Source organism: Psittacula echo, assembly GCF_963264785.1.
Source record: "Psittacula echo genome assembly, chromosome: 13".
NCBI lineage: Eukaryota > Metazoa > Chordata > Aves > Psittaciformes > Psittacidae > Psittacula > Psittacula echo.
The window spans coordinates 15,090,416-15,110,079 of record NC_137749.1 but is presented as its reverse complement, the minus strand read 5'-3'; the positions used below and the strand labels follow the sequence as shown (position 1 = coordinate 15,110,079).

Here is a 19,664-nt window from a genome sequence, read left to right as displayed (position 1 = left end):
TATAAAGGGCGTCCTGTGTGAGTAGGGACCTTAGGCATGTTTATCCCTAATAACACTATAATAATAAATAAACAAGGATTGCATTCTCGAAGGTCAATGCATGCTTTTCAACCGAGCTGTGACGACAAAGTAAATTTTTGGAACCTGGATGAAAATATAGATGCTTCATTTTTAGCTTGCAGAGTAGCTAGCGCTCAAGCTTTAGCAACATTGAATAAGTTAGGATGTTGGCTTGCTAAACAAACTAATGCTACAGCATCTGCTCTCTCTGCTTCGCTCACCGATGTCGACTCTATTAGGCATGCAACTTTGCAAAATAGGGCAGCAATCGATTTTCTCCTCTTAGCACATGGACATGGGTGTGAAATTTTGGAAGGAATGTGTTGCATGAATTTATCAGACCATTCAGAATCCATACATGAAAGTATCCGCAAGTTGAAAGACAGTATGACGAAGTTAAGGGAAGATGATGCAGGGGGTATAGCTGGGTGGCTATTGACTTTGGTTAAAGGACGATTGATCTTCTTGCTTGCCCTCTTTTCCATCATATGTGTTGTACTTTGTTACAATGCATGCAGCAAAAGTTATCCCAAGCTTTTGAGAGACATGTCTATACTGCATTGATAAAAGAAGAAGGGGGAACTGTGGGGGCTGAAATGCATCAAAACTGTCAGAGACCATGGGAAGGAGGAACTACAGCAGGCAATTAAGAGTGACCCATCCCTGACTAGTACTTGGAAGATGTTGGAACTGGCAAGGAATAACGATGTCAGAACTGGATAGAGGATGTTGATAAGAAAAATCAGATAGACCTTTTGCCCGAAGTCGTAAATGTAACTGCAAGGCAGATTGGCTAATTGCTTGGAAGCATATAAATATCGTGTAATCCTTGTAATAAACGATTCAGCTTGTACTCTGCCTCTGGGTCCATGCCTTCCATCCTCACACTAGGAGTAATGCAGACATATGTGCTGTAACTTTTTTAGCCTTTTTCTGCTAGATGTATTATTATACATCTAGTACAATACAACACTTCCTGCTGTAGGCACCTAAAACTGCCAATCAGCTGTAGAAGCTCACAGTCAGATCCAATATACACAATGCTAAGCAAACCGGAAGCATACAGGAATTTTTTCTCTTGTCAATCTGCTTTGGCCCCTTCATCTTATTTCCAAAGAGATGAAAATACCAGTACACAGTTTACCTTGGACACCAAAAGAGAGGAGACTGTGCTTTCTAGAAAGCACATGGGCCAGGTGGTGCAGGCAGACTATGCCTGTCTTTATGCAAGGTGGGCTGAGCACCTATGGACACTAGTGTAACCCTAGCCTGAAATGGAACCAGGGCTGCAGGGCAGGGACAAGCCAAGTCCACCACCCTAGTCTCTAGTCCCAGGTGGCAGCCAGGAAGCAGATAGATGCAACAAAAGCAGCAGAAGAGCCTAACTCCCACCACATCCCAGTGCCACCAGCTGACGGAAAGACTGAGCTCTGCTCCTGTCAGCGAGGCACCCCAATACAGCAGGCCACGGCAGGGACACTGAAGGCACTCCTGGCTGCTGTGTGCTTAAGAAGAAGCCTGACAGGGTGGGCCAAGTGTGGGGTCTTGTGCCCCGTGAAGGAGGGAACATAGGCGTGACAAAGATGTGACATGGGCCAGGACTTAACCCAGGTTCTCCTAGGCAGAGGTGCATGGCAGATGTGGTAGCACATTGGTGGAAGATGTGTTCACTGCTGGCTGGGGAATGTCATTGCACTGTGTCCCAGAAGGGGATGGAGGGATTTGTGGGTGCATGACACAGTCCACACAAGCCCTCAAGTCTCCCCTGGCTCTGCAAACTGATTGAATTTATAACCTCAGCTCAGATGTGAAGTAACTGCACCATCCCTTTGCTTGCTCCAGCTGTTGTTCTGGCTTCCAACCTTTGCAAGAGATTTGGTTGTGTAAAGTTGTTTCTCTGCTCTGCCTTCTGTGTCCAGAATACCCTGTGGTTATCCTCCTTTTTATGTCCACAAAGCTGCCAGTTCCAGATCAGAGCAGTGGAAACCAGAAAGGCTTTTATCCAGCACTACAGGAATTCCTTATGCAATGCCACCATGGATATCCCACATGAAGGGCAGTGTCCCATGCATGGGACATGCAATGTCTTGAGCCACTTATACATTTACATGTTTACATGTTTATATGTTAACATGTTCACATGCAGGACCTAGCTGGGGTCATCCAGGGATCTCCAGAGCCAGCTCCCCTCCCTGCTTGTACTGCAAAAAGCTTGGGCTTCTCAGGGACTGTCCAAGACAGGGTAACAGCCTCTTCTCCAGAGAGGGGAGAGCTGTGCCCCACACCCACTGGAGCAGGATGCAGTTGGCAGGATGCAGGGTACACCCTCACACATTTTCATGTCCACAGGAGACATGGACGAGGCCCCAGGACTAGCAGTCACCCACAGTCAGGACATCCAGCCCCTCCCTGCAGGACATCCACACAAAAAGCATCACTCCAATGCCCATGCTGGCCTGGAAGTGCAAAGGGAAGGAATGAGCCCTGCCATGACCCAAAGTTCAAGGCAGATAAGCTCACATTTCTCCTGCCCCTCCTGCAGCCCAAGGAAGCCCAGCGGCAGCCCAGACCAGCTCAATATCCTTCACTAGTCTCGCTACAGTATGGGATGTCTTTCTTGCACTGGAGACCCCCAAATGGGACACGGCATGCAGAGCAGAGCGTGCAAATCACTTCACCAGCCCATCCCTGCACACCTGCCAACCCAGCACAGGACCTGCCTGCCAGCCTCACCACACAAGACCGTGGCTGCCAGCACTCCCCTACTCAGTGGTGCCTCAGGAGCTGTGTCAACTCCTTGGCCTCTCAGCCCAGTGCTGACCTTGCCTGTGACCTTGGATAATGCCAGTGGAGCTGGTGCAGGCCTGTGCAGGGCTCAGACCTGCACCTGCTGGCCAGACCCCAGCCTCCCCCCAGCAGTCAGCAGCAGGGCAGCAGTTGCCTGCTTAGACACTGGGGTGCTTTGTGGCGTGAGGCTAGCCACGTCCCTCCCCACCTGCTTGGGGGATAAAGGCTGGAACCCCGGGCATCCTGCCTTATCTTCCATTATGCTCCAGACAAACCCAAACTGGGTCCTGGGTTGCTGACACACTCACACACTTGGCAGCCAAGACTTCAGTGTGCTCTCAGTGTGGGGCTATCCCCGTGGGGCCACTGCAGGACTGCAAGCACAAGCCAGGCATGAGACAGCCCTGGGGCACACTGGGGGTGCAGGGGACAGGAGCACAGTGCAGGGTGGCAGAGCCCTCAGCAGGAGAGCTCTGTGGTTCCTGGTGGTGTAAATGAAAGCTGATTCCACTGGCACAGGGTATCCCCTTGCAGAGCCCTCCCCAGCACCAGCATGCCAACCACATCCCACTTGGTGAAGACAGCCTCCAGGGTGGAAAGGTCCTTCCGTGGGACAGGGGACATGCGAGCCTAGAGGTGGCCCACCAGGTGACACAGCATCTGGGAGGCCTTTGCAACACCTTGGGCCATGTCATGTGTGGCACACAGCAGCTATATCACTGTTGCAGTGGACTTTGTACTTGTCTGTGGCATTGGCCTCTGTCCATGCTGTTATGGAAATCCTGATAAAGTGAGATAAGGTTCTGCTGCCAAACCCTGGCTGCCAGCCCCTGGCTGCCCTGCAGCACTCATAGGAGCATGGAGCTCTGCAAACCGTCCCATCAGAGCATAACCCTGCTCAAGTACTTAAAACACAGGCTGGCTCCAGAAGCAAGAGCTGCACTGGAGGAATCATGGTGGCTCTTTCTGACTCATCCTTCTCTTTCCAGCCCCTTCTCAGCTCCAGTTGGCAGAGATGAAGCTGGACCTCAGTGCGTCACTTCCCTGGGGCAGAGCAAACATCCCTGTGGGATGCAGCAGAAATGCAGTGGGATGGGGATTCCTGAACCCACTGGCCACCCTGCTCAACCCTCTCCTGGGGCACAAGGGGAGTGTGGGGCGGTGTGTGTGTGTGAGCACTGCCCTGCAGCCCAGCCACGCTCCTCAGGTATTTCCAGGAGATCACTGTTCCCAGATGGAAAACGTACCAGCATAGTCTGAGCCACCAGCTAGAAAGCAGCTCAGTAGGGATGGATCTTGGGATCCTGCTGGGCACTGGTTGAGCAGGATCCAGGGATGTATCCTCACAGCAGAGGCCATCAGTGGCCCCAGCTGCAGCAGGACAAGCACTACCAACCTCTGGGAGGGGAAAAGGGAACAGTGGGTCGCTGTGTCCTCTCCAGTCTGTGCCAGCTCACCCAGGCAAGACACAGACTTGTGTGTCCAGCAAAGGGCCATGGTGGTGGAAAGGGACTGGAGTAGCTGAAGAGGCTGTGAGAGCTGGGTCTGTTCAGCCTGGAGCAGAGGAAATTTAGGGAGAAGCTATTAACATATAGAAATGCCTGCAGGGAAGGTGCAAAGAGGACAGAGCTCTTCTGGGCCCCTCACTACAAGAGAGACATTGAGGTGCTGGAGTGGGTCCAGAAAAGGGCAACGGAGCTGGTGCAGGGCCTGGAGCACAGTGTGATGGGGAAGGGCTGAGGGACCGGGGGGGTTTAGCCTGGAGAAGAGAAGGCTCAGGGGGACCTTGTCGCTCTCTGCAATAACCTGAAAGGAAGATGAAACCAGGAAGTGACTGGTCTCTTTTCCCAAGGAACAAGTGATAGGACGAGGAAATGGCCTCAAGCTGCACCAGGGGAGGTTTAGACTGGATATTGGGAACAATTCCTTTCCCAAAGGGTGCTCAGGCACTGGACCAGGATGCCCATGGCAGTGATGGAGTCACTGTTCCTGAAGTGTTCAAAAATGTGCTGCTGAGGTCCTTAGTGACATGGTTTAGTGGTGGACTTGGCAGTGCCTAGGTAAAGGTACTTGTGTACACCCGCACACACACCGCTGCCCCAGCGCGTACGCCCCTGCATCCTCCCGGGGGTTCTGCCCCACAAAACTGACCCGGGGGTGTCCGGAAGCGGGGTGCACAGGGAGGAGGGTACCTCCTGCATCCCGCTCCTCCCGTTCACCTCCCACGGGGTGGGACGGGGCCGGCGCGGACCAGTCAGCGCTGTGTCCGCCGGCCGGCTGGCGCGCATTTAAAGGCGGGGGCGGTGCATGAGGGTGGTGCGCGCCGCAGGGTGTGAGTGCGCGCGGCGCTGGCCTGCGTGGTGGCGGCCGCGAGTGCCTGGCCCGGCCGTGCCGTGTGCGCGCGGTGGGCGCAGGCTGCGTGCCGCGTGCCCTTCCTGAGCCGCAGAGGTCCCGGCCCGGCCGCGCTGGTGGAGAGCGCCTGGGCTGGGCGCGGCCGCCTCCGTGCCTGCTGGGTCCACCGCGACCTGCGCCCGACGCCCGCCCGCCTGATGTCCCCGGTGCTGCACTGAGGAGGGACCTCACTGCGCTCTAACGGCGCCGCGCCTCCTGTACCGAACCCCTCGCCGCCGGCAAAACCGCCGCGGCGGGGCTGGACGTTTCCTGACACGCTGTGGTGCGGCGCCGGTGACTCGGCGGGGAATGCTCGCGAGCTGGGTACTGAGTGGGGAGGGCGAGGAGGGAGCAGCGGTCGGGCGCACCCCACCCTCCCGGCGGGGCTGTCCTCACCGACGCTGCCCGTAGGTCTTTTCCGCGGCCCCGACCGATGCTGTCGTGAGTACGACCAGTGCTCGGCGCAGATCACGGCGCTGCAGTTTAGCTACGGCATCCGCAACTACCGCCTGCACACCATATCCCACTGCGAATGCGACGCCAGATGCCCCGGGGGCCGGGGCCGGGGGTCACACACAGACACCCCCCGGGGCCGCCGAGCTGCTCACTGCCTCGGTGTGCCCCACAGATTCCGGCAGTGCCTGCTGGACCTCAACGACCCTATCTCCAACATCATCGGAGTCACCTTTTTCAACCTGCTGGAGATGCCGTGCTTCGTGCTGGAGAAGAGCAAGGAGTGCATCCAGTGGCACTGGTGGGGAGGATGAGTGCTCCGGTGCTGTAGCCCCTTGGCGGAGTATCTGCTGCAGCAGCTCTGGGCATGTCCTGCCCTGCTGCCACCGGCTTGGCTGCGGCAGAGTGGGTGTACAGGGCCTTATGGCATGTGATGTCCCCAGGTGTGAGCGTTATGGTGTAGTACCCCTGGCCAGGATGGTGCAGCAGTGTCAGAACGACTACAGCCTGCCCACAGAGGTGACTGGCAGCCCTGCTGTGTACCCCTCAGGCAAGGGAGGGGAGTTCTCAAGAGTAGGGCGCAAGAGCTTCCCACAGCAGCTGAGTCAAACCCCTCGGCTCTACCAGGCACAGAGACCTGCTACAGCCCAGCAGCCACAGGGACCACGTACCTTGTCCCCCGCATCTGCCAGCGACAAGGCTGAGCCCACAAGCAGGCATGCAGCAGCACACAGGGGCTGGAGCCTATGCCCCCAACAGCAATGACCATGTTGGAATAGGACCTTGCTGGAGGAAGGCAAGTGCCTGGAGGAACACTGAAAGGGTCTGGGGACTCAGCACACCCTACCTGCCCTCAGGATGGCAGCATCCAATCCAGCCCAGCTGTGGAGTGGTGCAGAGCCTCCTGATGACTGTTGCGGCAGGGCACAGACAGCAGCAGGGTGAGCAGGTGCTGGGGGTAGAGCATGAGTCACAGCTGGGGTGTCCTAAGGTCTCAGCCCATGATGGTTGTGTGCTGGGGGTGCCCCTCACTGCCCTGCTGTCCTCAGGCCTGGGCAGGGTGTGCAAGAGCTACAAGCACTTGGATAAGTGTGAGCACCAGATCGTACCCAGCAAGGTGAAATACCAGCTGCACAACATGGAAACCCAATGTTCTTCCACTGCAACTGCACTTGCAGGTGTGTGTCCAGGAGGAAAAGGCAGGGCTCTTCCCACCATCACAGGGCACTATGTGCAGATACTTTGGGGTCAGGCAAGGTGGGCTATCCAACCTGGCCAGCAGCTGCTGACTGCTGCCCTGCTGTGCTGACAGGTTGGCATGGTTCCTGCACAGGATGAGGGACCTCAGTGACATGGAGCTGGCTTTCCTGGCAAACCGCATTACCACAGACTGCTTTGTTCTAGAGCCACCCACTGACTGCAGCCTGAATGAGGGCTCACAACACAAGTAAGTGTGAAGGGTCACAGGAACATAGCCTGCGGGGGCAGCAGGGATGTCCTGGCAGGGCTGGGTGCTGTCCTGCCCACTTGGCATGAAGCTGGCATTGCAAGCACTGTCCTCTACTGTGCCATGAGTAAGGCTGGAGTGGAAAGGAATGGATGTGAGTGGCAGTGTTACACTGATGCTCACTGATGCTTCTTCAGCAGCCGTATTGGAGCAGCCCGGGCTGTGCTACCACCTGCACGTCATCTCAAAAAGACCCTGAGATGCTGGGATTCTTTGCATGTGAACTCCAGGGCCAAGCATCCAGACTGGAAGACACAGTACAGTGGTGTCACTCTCTATGAGCAATGCCTTTGGATGGCCTTGGAGCAGAAGCCTCATGCTCAGCCTCACACCATGCCCTGATGATGCCTGAGAAGTACTGCTTCCTGTGGGGAGGAAAATGTCCTGTGCTGCAGCCATGAGGTGAAGCTACTCAATTTCTGGTTCTTGAGACAAAGGATATCACTAAGTGCAACTGCTGGAGTGACTGCATGGAGCTGGGGGGTGCCACAGCTGGAGCAGGTGCAAGCAGATGGACTGAGAAGCCTCTCAAGATGATGGGGTCGTGTATCCAGCAATGGCGGCCATCCATGAGCATCAAAGCAGGCAGAAAGGAAGAGCAGGGCTTGGGAAAGTGGAACCCCATCCTCTTTAGTCCCTGTTGTGCTCTGGGGCACACAGGTTCCCCCAGGCATGGGGGACAGCACTGCTCCCAACCTGGGTTTGTGCCTCTTCAGCTGGGACAGCTGAGCATTGTGGTGTGATCCAACCCCCTTCGCCAGCCAGGGTGGGATGGACACTGGTGGACTGGGCTGGCTCTAGGGAGAGGGTCAGGCCCTGTGTGCAGAAGATATATAAATACAGGATGGTCTGAGTGTGGTGTGTGGTGCCAGGGCCAAGCCTGCTGCCCCCCCTGCACATGCTGTGGTCTCCACAGCAGGGGCCGATCCTGCCGCCTCTGTAGTAAGCACAGTGCAGCAGGAGTGGGCAGGATGGTTTATTTTGTTGCTTGCACTATGTCCAGGCTGAGGCACAGTGGTAGCAGCAGGGAAGGAGCAAGCTTTGATCTAAGGGGTACCCTGGGGCAGTCCTTGCTCTATGCCCATCACCATTGCTACCACAGCCCTGTGCTCCTGTCCCACCTCATGTGTGAAGCCAGCACTCCTCCCATAGGACCAAAGGGTCTTGCACTTTGAATCTCAAGTGGACTCTCCCCCCACACCATACTAGACTAGCCTTGCCTTCCCCTGTACCACATCCCAGCTCTATCAGGCCCTGGACAGCAGCTCAGGCTGGGAGGACTAGGGGGAGGCCTCTATCACAGTAGTGAGAAATCACTGCAATAAATAAGGGGGAAGAGGGATGTCTCAGCAGGCAAGTGGCAGAGGAAAGCACACAGCAAGCACACTACAGGGAGGAAGGAGACAAGGGGCACTGTATCAGCGGCCCACAGCACAGCTATGGCTGTCCAGTTCCTGGGGGCTGCTCCCCTCCTTTGGGGAGGTGCTGCAGCCAGGGGGGCTGGTGGGACTCATCCTCTGGCTAGGGTAGCCCTGGTCTGTGCTCTCCCTCCGCCGTCCCAGAGCTTGGTCAATCATCTCGAGGCGGAGTGCAGGCAGCAGGCCCAGGTTCCTGGGGTCAGCCCTGGCCAAGGGGTTGTCAGCAGAGACACGCCAGGGGCCACCTTGCTCCCGCACAGTCTGGTAGAAGGAGCTGCCCTCCTGGCTGCTGGCTGTTCGCCCTGGCTCCTTGGCTTTCACTCCACGGCACCCCAGCTCCTCCTGGGGCAGGTGGATGGTGGGGATGTCCCCAGGGAGGCCACAGCGGCTCTGGGGTGAGGGGCTGCGGCTTGTACCCCTGTCCCGGCTTGATGGCCGCAGGATGAGGCCCTGGAACTTGGCTAGGCTGGGGCTTCGGCTCCGGTGCCGTTTCATCTTGCCTGGGCTGGGGCTACGGGACTTGGGGGCCAGCAGGACAAGTGTGCTGTCATCCTCGTCTTCTGAGCTGCTGCCCGAGCTGTCTGTGGGGCTGCTGCCCTCCTCTGACCTGGGCAGGGAGATCTGCACCCCTGCATCAGCGCTGCTGGCTGATCTGGGGCACCAAAGCCACTGTCCTCCTCCAGCCAAGCACCCTTATACACATAACCCCCTGCCTCCCTCCACCCCTCACCCTTGCCTTTTGCCCATGCTGACCTGGAAGGGCTCAGTCACACCAGCAATGCTGCTGGAGGTGTTGCTGTAGTATCCAAGGATGTACTCGCCCTTCCCCTTGGGCAGCGCCTCCTCTGAGAACATCACCTGTAGCCCAGAGAGAGCTGATGGGCACCAAGGCTTGGCACAGGGATGCCTGCTCCCACCTCCAGCCCCAGCCCAGAGCCAACATCCCTTACTACAGCACAGTAGACCTGCCTAAGGCTCAGCACAGAGTAGTAAGGAGGTGCCCCCTTGTCCCATCAGGAGCATAAAGAGGTCCCTGTCCCCCCATGATGGGACACATGTGCCCAGCAGGACAGCAGGGCTGGCCCAGCTCACCTGTGCACATGGTTGCTTCTCCAAGCAGCGCTCACCATCATCGCTCCTAGCCCAGACATAGGACACGTAATCCTTAGGGTGTCGAAAGCCCACCTGTGTGCATGTACACGGGAGAACACCAGTGCACAGGAACATAAGCCTTACTCGGCACCATCACCTCCCACCCTGCCTTAGCTTGCCTCACACTCAGCCCCCTCTCCTCACACAGCAAAACCAAGAGCTGCCTTGCACCCACTCAGCAGTGCCCTGGCCCCCCAGCTTCCAAGGAGTGCCAGGCTTTGGACACTGTGGGGCCCACCAAGCAGGAGGAGGAGGGAACTACTGGATCTGAACCTCCTGAAGCAGGGCCAAATCCTGCTCCTAATGCTGCTATCCAAATCCTGGATAATTGCCAGGGCTTCCCCAGGGAAAGGAAAGCACAGAGCAGAGGCCCATGCCATGCACCAGTGCCCACCATTTGGGGGTAGCTCAGAAGGAACCCCACAGTGCTGTGCAGTGCACCCCACTCCCTTCAGTCCCAGCAGCACCCAAGCCCCTACCCGGTAGAGTCCTATCCAGTCCCACGAGCTCCGGTGGAAGCCAGCAGCCATCTTGTACCTGACAACTGCTTGCTCAGGCCTGCTCCATTCATCAGCCACAAAAATCTCAACCGGGGGCTTGTCTGTCTTGGAAGCAAACTGCAAGAGAGATGTACACCTCTGTGACTGGAAAAATCTTGGAGCAGATTCTCCTGGAAGGCATGCTAAGGCACATGAACAGCAACAAGGCGGTTGGTGACAGCCAGCATGGCTTCATTAAGGGGAAATCCTGCCTGACCAATTTGGTGGCCTTCTATGATGGGGCTACAGAACTGATGGATAGGGGCAAAGTAGTTGACATCATCTACCTGGATTTGTGCAAAGCCTTCGACACTGTCCTGCACGACATCCTTGTCTCTAAACTGGAGAGACATCAATTTGACGGGTGGACCACTCGGTGGATAAAGAACTGGCTGGATGGCCACAAGCAAAGAGTTGTGCTCAATGGCTCGATGTCCGTCTGGAGATGGGTAATGAGTGGTGTCCCTCAGGGGTTGGTGTTGGGGCCGGTCTTGTTCAACATCTTTGTCAGTGACATGGACAGTGGGATTGATGCACCCTCAGCAAGATTGCCAATGACACTAAGTTGTGTGGTTTGGTTGATACACCAGAGGGAAGGGATGGGATCCAGAGGGACCTTGACACACTTGAGAGGTGGCCAATGCCAACCTTATGAAGTTTAACCATGCCAAGTGCAAGGTCCTACGCTTGGGTCAGGGCAATCCCAGGCACAGCTACAGGTTGGGCAGAGAAGAGATTCAGAGCAGCCCTGCAGAGAAGGACTTGGGGGTGTTGGTGGATGAGAAAATGAACATGAGCCGGCTGCAGTGTGCGCTCGCAGCCCAGAAAGCCAACCGTATCCTGGGCTGCATCAAGAGGAGCGTGACCAGCAGGTCGAAGGAGGTGATCCTGCCCCTCTACTCTGCTCTCATGAGACCTCACTTGCAGCACTATGTGCATTTCTGGTGTTCCCAATACAAGAAGGCCATGGAGCTGTTGGAGCAAGTCCAGAGGAGGCCACAAGGATGATCAGGGGTTGGAGCACCTCCCATATGGAGTCTGGCTGAGAAAGTTGGGGCTGCTCAGCCTGGAGAAGAGAAGCTGCGTGGAGACCTCAGAGCAGCCTTCCAGTATCTGAAGGGGACCTACAAGGATGCTGGAGAAGGACTCTTCATCAGGGATTGCACTGATAGGGCAAGGGGTAATGGGTTCAAACTTAGACAGGGGAAGTTCAGGTTGGATGTAAGAAAGAAGTTCTTTACTGTGAGGGTGGTGAGGCACTAGCAGAGGTTGCCCAAAGTGGTAAATGCTCCATCCCTGCCAGTGCCCAAGGCCAGATTGGACAGAGTCTTGGGCAACATAAGTTTAGTGTGAGGTGTCCCTGCCCATGGCAAGGGGGCTGGAACTAGATGATTTTAAGGTCCTTTCCAACCCTAACTATTCTGTGTTTCTATGATACACAGTAAGGACATGCCAAAGAACAGTACCTGCTGCCCGGGGCACCTGTCTAGCAGCCCCAGCCATGGTGACAGCTTACCAAAAAAAGTAAGCCCCACGCACCCCATCATAAGCTGCACACACTAGCTGTGTGTCTCACCCCTGAAGCCCCTGACTGTGTGCTCACTGGCCCTGGATGGTGCTCACCGGCCTTGGATGGTGCTCACCTGCACTGCAAAGATGGCAGCTACTGGCTTGTGGTCGCTGACTGTGTACTCCATGTGGCTGCAGTAGCACAGCTGGCTCACTGAGAGGACACCCCGGCTGGGCCGGTGCCCACCCGTGCCAAGCCCCACACTGGGAGATTTGATCTTCCAGAGGATGCGGTCAGTCCAGGCAGGTTTCCGCTTCTTGGCACTGCAGGGCACAGAGGGGCATCTCTTGCCTGGCAGGGGCCAGTGGGCTCCACCCCAAACTGCCTCCCCCGGTACTACCGCACGCACAGGCAGGGGACGCAGCTCATCTTGGCACACAGCTCAGTGCAGCTGCAGGGACAGACCTGCGCTGGCACCAGCACAACAGTTGTGTCTCAGCTTGCCAGCCCCAGCCTACCCCCCTCCCCCTATCCATCTGCACCAGCATCAGCCCCTGCCCCACCAGCACGTGCCCTGGCTGGCATCCGTGCCCCACCTGCATCCCTCAGCCATGCCACCTGCTCCCAGGCCCAGCACATACCTGAGCTCTTCAATCCTACCTGCTGTCATATTTGTTGGTGCCTACATCAAACTTGAAAGTGGGTGGGAAGTTCAGGGGGCCCTCCTGAAAACCACTGAGGACAGGCCAGGTGCTTTTGGCAATATTCAGCTGTGGAAAAGAGAACAGGAGCACACCAGCCCCTATGGCCAGACCCCTCCACAAGCCCAGCAATACATCTCCACCCCTAGCAGTCATCCCTGCCCCATTGCTGCCAGCCCCACACACACAGTTCTCAGGGTTTGTCCATGCCATGCAAGCAGCAAGTCTGTAGGCCCTCAGCTCTTCCTAGCATACTGCTAAAGGAAGCATGTGCCCAGCTCCCATAAAGACCATTCTGGGACTGTGTTGCCCTTTCCCCACAGAACCAGGGCCTTTTGTGTCCCATGAGCAGTAAGGGCACATGCCCTACCAAAACTGCCCATGCAGCTGTGGGACAAGAGCCAAGTGCCACCTGGGGCCTGGCTGAGGCTCTGCAGTGTGCCCATTCTTCTCACCTGATCCTTCTCCCATAGCTGGCTCAGGATGTTGCTGTCAATGGCATACTTCACAAAGCGGATGTCAAGGCTCTCGATGCGGAAGTTGAGGTCCCCAAACCAGAATACGAGACTGTGGGTAGGAGGACGGCAATAGGCTGGAAGGGCTGAGACTATCGATGCTGGCAGGGGAGAAATATCCTGTGGGCAGCCTCAGCCTGTAGCACAGGTGCTCCCAAGAGCACCAGTACAGGTCAGCAGTTGGCCGACAGCTTGGCCAGCAGTCAGGCCTGTCAGGGTTACCCAGGCAGGGCCAAGAACCATCAACTAACAGGCCCACCTTCCCTGAGCATTGATGGTGGAAATTTCCACAGCAAATCACCTACTGAGTTGGAATGCGTAGCCAAGACACTGGGTCAGAGCCAGGCCCTCCACTCACCACTTCCAAACTCCAACAGTACCAGTATGGCAGGGAGCTGCTTCATGCCTGGATGTGCTCCAGGGTAGACCAAGGATCTCTCTTAACACCTACCCCAACATATTGGGCTGCTGCTGGGCCATGGGACAGTTTTGCTGCCCTGCAGGCAAAACCCTATCGCCAAGCTGTGCTGGGATTGAGGGAGTCAAGGATAGGGGCTGGCATTAGAGCCCTGGCCCAGACTGGGGAGCAAAGTGGTGGGGTACGCACTCATGGTCCAGGATGCCGCTGGCCACACGCCCCTCGAACTGTTGCATGTGCAGTATGGTGGCAAAGTCCTCCTTGCGCTGCTCTGCCTTCTCCAGATGTGCTGGCAGGTGGCAGTTCAGGAAGCAGACCATGTGGCCGAAGATGGAGAGACGAACACTCACCCCACCCTTGTTGCCCTGCACCAAGAGGATGCTGTGACTCCTTGGGAAGCCAGCCCCTCACCACCTCCCCTAGGGCTACACTCACCCAGTAGCCTCCCAGCCCTGTCCTCGTGCAGTCTGTCTGGATGTCCTGCAGGAAGGGGAGGTGGTAGTACTTGGCAAATACCAGTAGGATCACACCTTGCATCCGAACAGTGCTGACCTGGAATGGGGGCAGAGGCTGAAGCAGGAGGGTAGAAACAGCAGAGCCTGTAGGGGCAGGGACAGCTTCCCCCACCTCCAGGCCATAGGAGAAGCACCTCCATCCTTTGCATGCTCCCCATCTTGCAGATGACTAATAGCACATTTTATTCAGAGATTACTAACACCCTCCTGAATAGAATCAGGTTTGGGTTGAAGGGACCTTAAAGCTCCTAGAGTTCCAGCCCCCCGCCATGGGCAGGGACACCTTCCACTAGAGCAGGTTGCTCCAAGACCCATCTAACCTGGCCTTGAACACTGCCAAGGATGGGGCAGCCACAGCTTCTCTTGACAACCTGTTCCATACTGACAGCTGAGATAAGCCCAGCAACGCCAAGGCCCACATATGCTCTGGGGCAAGCACCCTGGGGAGTTGAACGTGCCCTGGGACCTGCAGGCTGCTGCCAGAAGCAACGGCTTGTTCCCACATAAACTTCCTTGCCTTGGTGCGATGAAGCAGGCAGCAAGTATCTCCAAAGCCCCACAGGGGAAGCCTAAGATGCAGGAAAGGGAGCAGGGTGGCAAAAGCTAGACAGCACACTGGTTGAGACACACCTCTAGCCCTCAGGTTAGCCCCCACATGCTGCTTGGATAGCTGCAGGCTGTCGTGCCACCAGTTTGTGCCTTCCCACCGCAACTCCTCCCTCCATCCCTGCAGTCCAACTCTCCCTATCTGTGGTGTACCTGCCTGGCAGGCAGGGAGGGAACATCAGCTGCCCAGCCCCTTTGGGAACTCCTTACCAGGACAAAGTGGAAGGGGCTCAGCACATCCATGAAGAGCTCACTCCACTGATCTGTGAAGAGGGCATCCTTCAGGCGCTTGTTTATCTTAGAGTTCACCTCTTGCAGCCTGGGAGGAAAGGGACAGGTCCCATAGCCACACCAGGAAAGCGTTTATGTCCAAGCTAGCAGGAGCTCCTTAGGAGAGGTGCCAAAGCATAGTGCTGTGGAGCAGGACCAGGGCAGGAAGGGCAGTTCAAGGGAGGACCCTGGGTTTAGAGCACAAGCCAGGCATATCCTTGCTACAGCAATGCTAGGCCATGTGTTAGCAGAAGGCATAAGTGGCCCTGAATCTATGAGAAGCCTTGGCACTTTCTAAGGCAGGAGCAGTTCAGCTGCACAGAGCTGGGCACCAGTCTAAAGCTTATCTCTAGGTGCAAGAGGGCTTATGGGACATTTCAGCTGTATTGGTCTTTACAGAGAAGCCAAGTCTCACCAGTACTTCAGCACAGGGTGTCCAGATGCATCCTAGCCACCAAGCTCAGAGCAGCAGCAAACAGAAAGTTAATTAGTGTCCTCCTGGCTCAGCAATTAGTGAAGAGGGGGAAGTAGAATGCTCCCAGTGAATGGCAGAACCAGGAAATGTCTTGCCCAGAAATATCAAGTGCTCAGGGCACAGAGGCATGGGTCAGAGGAAGGACACAGCCAGGGAGAAACAGGACACCCTGCCCCAGCCAGGACACTGTCCCAGCATGTCTCTTGCTGTCAGCTACACCCCTACCCCATCCATCCATGCTTCAATCTACCTCCACAGCCCCAAACTGCTGGCCTGCAAGGCCAAAGGGACCAGGAGACCAGCTCCAACACAGCATCATAGCTCTGGCAGACTCAGCCCTACACTGCCCCTTCCCTGGAGCACAGAGAATCAGGAAGTCCCTGGGAGCCTCCTTGAGGCAAATCCAGCTCTTCCACCTCACACACACAGGCAGAAGCAGCATCTAACTCCCTGTGCAAAGGCAGCATGTCTCTAGTCTTAGCAGGAATCCACACGCCACAGGAATCCACACGCCACAGCAAACCTTGAGGGACCAGTGTGCCCTCAGACTCTGGCCTCGCCAGCCGTGCCAATAAAACCTTGCCACACTAACATGGCACTGCCTTGTCCAAAGTTAAGTGTTGCAAGGGGCACAGAGCCAATCCATCTGTGAGAGAATGGCAAATTTGTGCCCTTGAGGCCTGCATACCATGGGCAAAAGATGAGATGAAGAAAATACTCCCAGAGGACTCCAACAGGCAAGTTGAATGCCTCTGCAGACCTGACCTCAGGGCTGCCAGGGCTCATAGCAAGAGCAGCACTGCCAAGGCCCCAGCTCTGTGCAGCACAGCCAGCTCCAGCCCCTTTGGGGGTTCAAGGCTACCTGAGATTCAAGGGTTCCAGTTCCTCTTAGCATTTCCATTTTTCTGGGACCTGACTCTCCATCACCTTTTCTGATATTTTGATGCCCACAATGCACACCTCTCCCTGCTCACTGTGCCCCAGGGGGGCTGGGTTGCAGCTCTTCCATTCCCCACCCCACAGGGCTATGGCAATCCCCCAGAAAGGGATGTGGTGCAGCAGGGGAGGGGCCCTGCACCTCACCCTCTTACCCAATGGCAATCACATCCGCATCGTTTGTCTCGCCTGTGTTGAGGTGCAGCAGGGATGTCACATCATTCGGGGGCATAGCTGTGCCCACATTCCAGGTAACCACTGTGATGCTTGGAAGGACAAAGGAAGAACAGACTAAGACTGGGGTTCAGAAGTGTTTCCTGTTCCCCTCACCCCAGTTCAATCCCCAGCTCCATCAAGGAAGCTCTCTGCCCACAGCAGAAATGGCCACAGCTGAAACTCAGCCAGGGCATATACAGGAGATGGGTCCTTTCCTCTGAATTGCCCCATGATCTCCATCTCGGTGCAAGGCAAGCCCCACTATAACCCCGGCCCCTGTGAGATTCTAGAAACCAACACAAAAGACCTCTTGCTTTCATCACCACCGAATGACACAGGCAGGCTAGCACAGCAGGCAGCCTGCAAGGCAGGGTCTCCCTGGAAAACCGCTTCCCCTCCCTAGAAATCACACATCTCTGGGGCTCCTGGGGAAAAGAACCGTCTCAGCCTGACTCTGCCCAAGAGCTCAGCCAGTCCCAAAGGCCAGGGCACCACACGTGACAGCAGCGCTGTGAGCCCTGCAGCAGTGTCCTTCATCAGTGCAAAGCCACCATCAGTCTCAATACGAGTGCTGTTATGCAGCACGCACTAGCAGCCTGCAGGCTCTTCCAGCAGCACTAGGTGAAGTCTTCAGTCACAGTGAGAATGTTTCAACAGCAAGGGAGGGTAGTGCCACATCGTTTCCAGAGCTCCAGGACAGTGGGGGCAGACGATACCCACTCCACAGCCTGTGACATGCCACCCCATGCACACTGCTTGCACGGACAGTAAGCACTGAGCATCCTTCCCCCCAGCTAAACCCATGTGTTCACAGCTCCTCATCCCAGTCTCCTCCACGTGAACACCATTTACAGTGGGAAGAAAGGGGTGACTCCAGCCCCACAGGAGGCTGCACTTGCTGTTCCACAGCACTGGCAGCTTCCGCCCAGCATTGCTCCCGCTGCTTGTCCCCCCGCAGCAACACCTGCTCACCGGAACGAACTGTCCTCCTGGCTCCTTCCCGAGCAGCCGAGTGCGTCAGAGGAATCAGCAGCACTTGGCTGGCCAAGGGACCTCCCGAAGAGGGAGAGCTCCTCTGGCTCCGGTTTGGAGGCAGCAGATGGCTTGGACAGGCCCACCCGCCCGCTGGCGAGGAACTCGCTGGAGACGGCTTTGGGCAGCCCGGCGGCCCGCGGCGAGGAGCCCGCCCAAGCGGAGATGTGGTCGCTGGACTCGGCCTTGGGGAGCATCTCCCTCCGCTCGGCGGGCGGCAGCTTCCCGGGCACAGCATGCTCCAGGGAACCGAGCTCGGGGAAGGCGGGCGCTACGGGGGACTGCACGCCGGGCCGGGCCGGGGGGGCGCTAGGGCTGGGGGGCAGCAAGGCCGGCAGCGGGAAGGTGTGGGGTCCGCCGGGCCCCTCGGGCTGCGCCCTGCCGACCTCCAGCAGCAGGGACTGGGCGGCCCTGCCCGGGACCCGTTCCTCAGGACCGCAGCGTTGCACTCCGCCGGGCCGCGGGCAGCCATACGGGAAGGGGTCGCAGGCGGCGTCCGACCGAGAGCTCCGGCGGGCAGCCGGGACACCGCCGCCGCCAGGGAAAGGCGCCGCCGGGGCCGAGCCGCCGGAGCCGAAAGGCGCCGGCCGCGCTGGGGGGGCGGAGGCGGGCGAGGGACCCCACGAGGGGCCGGGCCAGGGCCCCAAGGCGGCGGCCGAGCCGTGATCCGCGCTGCCGCGCTGGGCCGGCTCCATGGAGAGGAACAGCCCGAGCGAGCGGCACCGGCCCCCGGCCCGGGCCCGGCCCCGCCGCGCCCCGTGATGTCAGCTCCGCGCACCTGCGCGAGCCTTAAAGGCGCAGGAGCCGCAAAAGTGACACTGAAACTGCCCAGCGCGCACCTGCCCACGTGACGGCCCGGGCCCCGCCCTCCGCCGGCGCGTGCACGACTGGGCTCGCGCGTGCATACCTGCCCTCGTGCGCACCTGCCCTCCCACACGCGCATTTTCTGTGTGCATCGCACCCGTGTGCAGGCGTGCGCTGCGGCGGGTGTGTCTGTGTCCACGCACACAACTGGAGCTGTGGGAGGTGCCGTGCATGCACCTGCAGCCGTGCAGGTCCCTGCAGGTCACGCAGTGCCTTACGTGCACAAGTTTGCATTGGTGGGCGTGAGAGCACATGAGGCTGCTTCGGGTGTGCATATGCACTTGTATGCACCCAAAGGAGGCGGGGGACCTGGTGACAGAGGGCATGGAGAGGGCAGAGGTCCCAGACACCTCCATACCATCAAGACCAGCCTTCAGGAGCCGCAGAGCCTGGGAAAGGCTGGAGCACCATGTGGAAGAGGATCTTGCTGGAGGACAGGTCCCTGAGCCCTAGTGGGATGGACCCATGAGTGCTGAAGGAACTGGCTCCTGTCATTGCGAGGCCACTCCCAATAACCTGTGATCAACTGTGGCAACTGGGAGAGGACTGGAGGAAAACAAATGTCACTTCTGTCTTCAGGAAGGGCACAAAAGAGGAAAAGGGAACTACAGCCCAGTCAGCCTCACCTCCATTTCTGGAAAGGTGGTGGAACAGCAAGTTCTGGGAACCACTGCCAGGCACCTGGAGGAGTCAGCATGGCTTCACTGAAGTTCTGCTTGACCAGCCTGACCACCTTCTGTGATGGAGTGGCCCTGCAGATGAAGGGAAAGCAGTGGACATTGTCTACCTAGACTTCAGGCAGGTGTTTGACACTATCTTACATCAGATCTTCCTGGAGAAGCTGTTGATGTACAGGCTGGATGAGCAGAGGTTGAGGTGGACTGAAAACTGGCTTGGTGGCTGGATGCAGAGGGTGGTGGTCAGCAGCACAAGGCCTAGTTGGAGGCCAGTTAAGTAGTAGTGCACCCCAGGGATCAGTAACCTGTATGATGGAACAGAATGCACCCTCAGCAAGTCTGCAGATGACACCAGACTGGAAGGTTCATAAACCAGGGGATCATGCATCCATCCAGAGAGACCTGGACAAGCTGGAGAAATAGGCTGGCAGAAACCTTAAGAAGTTCAACAAATGAGAGTGCAAAGTCCTGCTTATGGGGAGGAACAACCCCAGGCACCAGGACGTGCTGGGGGGCACCTGCCTGGAAACCAGTTCTGCAGAAAAGGCTTTGGAAAGATTATGTGGTAGAGACCACGCTGACAATGAGTTCAGTGTGTTCTTGAGGCAAAGAAGGTGAATGA

At 57.2% G+C, this 19,664-nt stretch overlaps 2 protein-coding genes across 2 annotated transcripts; one reads left to right on the top strand and one right to left on the bottom strand.

Moving 5' to 3' along the window:
• Nucleotides 1–5,154: 5,154 nt before the first annotated feature.
• PLA2G3 (phospholipase A2 group III) lies at nucleotides 5,155–7,540 on the top strand (the record flags this gene model as incomplete). Its single annotated transcript, XM_080628377.1, is given in 13 exon segments — nucleotides 5,155–5,163; nucleotides 5,262–5,367; nucleotides 5,370–5,437; nucleotides 5,441–5,464; nucleotides 5,466–5,562; nucleotides 5,650–6,001; nucleotides 6,135–6,421; nucleotides 6,424–6,467; nucleotides 6,471–6,514; nucleotides 6,751–6,839; nucleotides 6,842–6,869; nucleotides 7,004–7,138; nucleotides 7,336–7,540. Coding segments are annotated over 13 exon segments (1,488 nt in total).
• Nucleotides 7,541–8,616: 1,076 nt separating this feature from the next.
• Nucleotides 8,617–18,196, bottom strand: INPP5J (inositol polyphosphate-5-phosphatase J; the record flags this gene model as incomplete). The annotated part of the gene is made up of 12 exons (XM_080628881.1): nucleotides 8,617–9,237; nucleotides 9,370–9,474; nucleotides 9,709–9,801; nucleotides 10,248–10,385; nucleotides 11,951–12,140; nucleotides 12,478–12,587; nucleotides 12,974–13,085; nucleotides 13,641–13,816; nucleotides 13,887–14,003; nucleotides 14,783–14,891; nucleotides 16,409–16,519; nucleotides 17,442–18,196. The coding sequence occupies 12 exons, from the start codon at nucleotides 18,194–18,196 to the stop codon at nucleotides 8,617–8,619; spliced, it is 2,637 nt and encodes an 878-aa protein (XP_080485007.1).
• Between the last annotated feature and the right edge of the window lie 1,468 nt (nucleotides 18,197–19,664).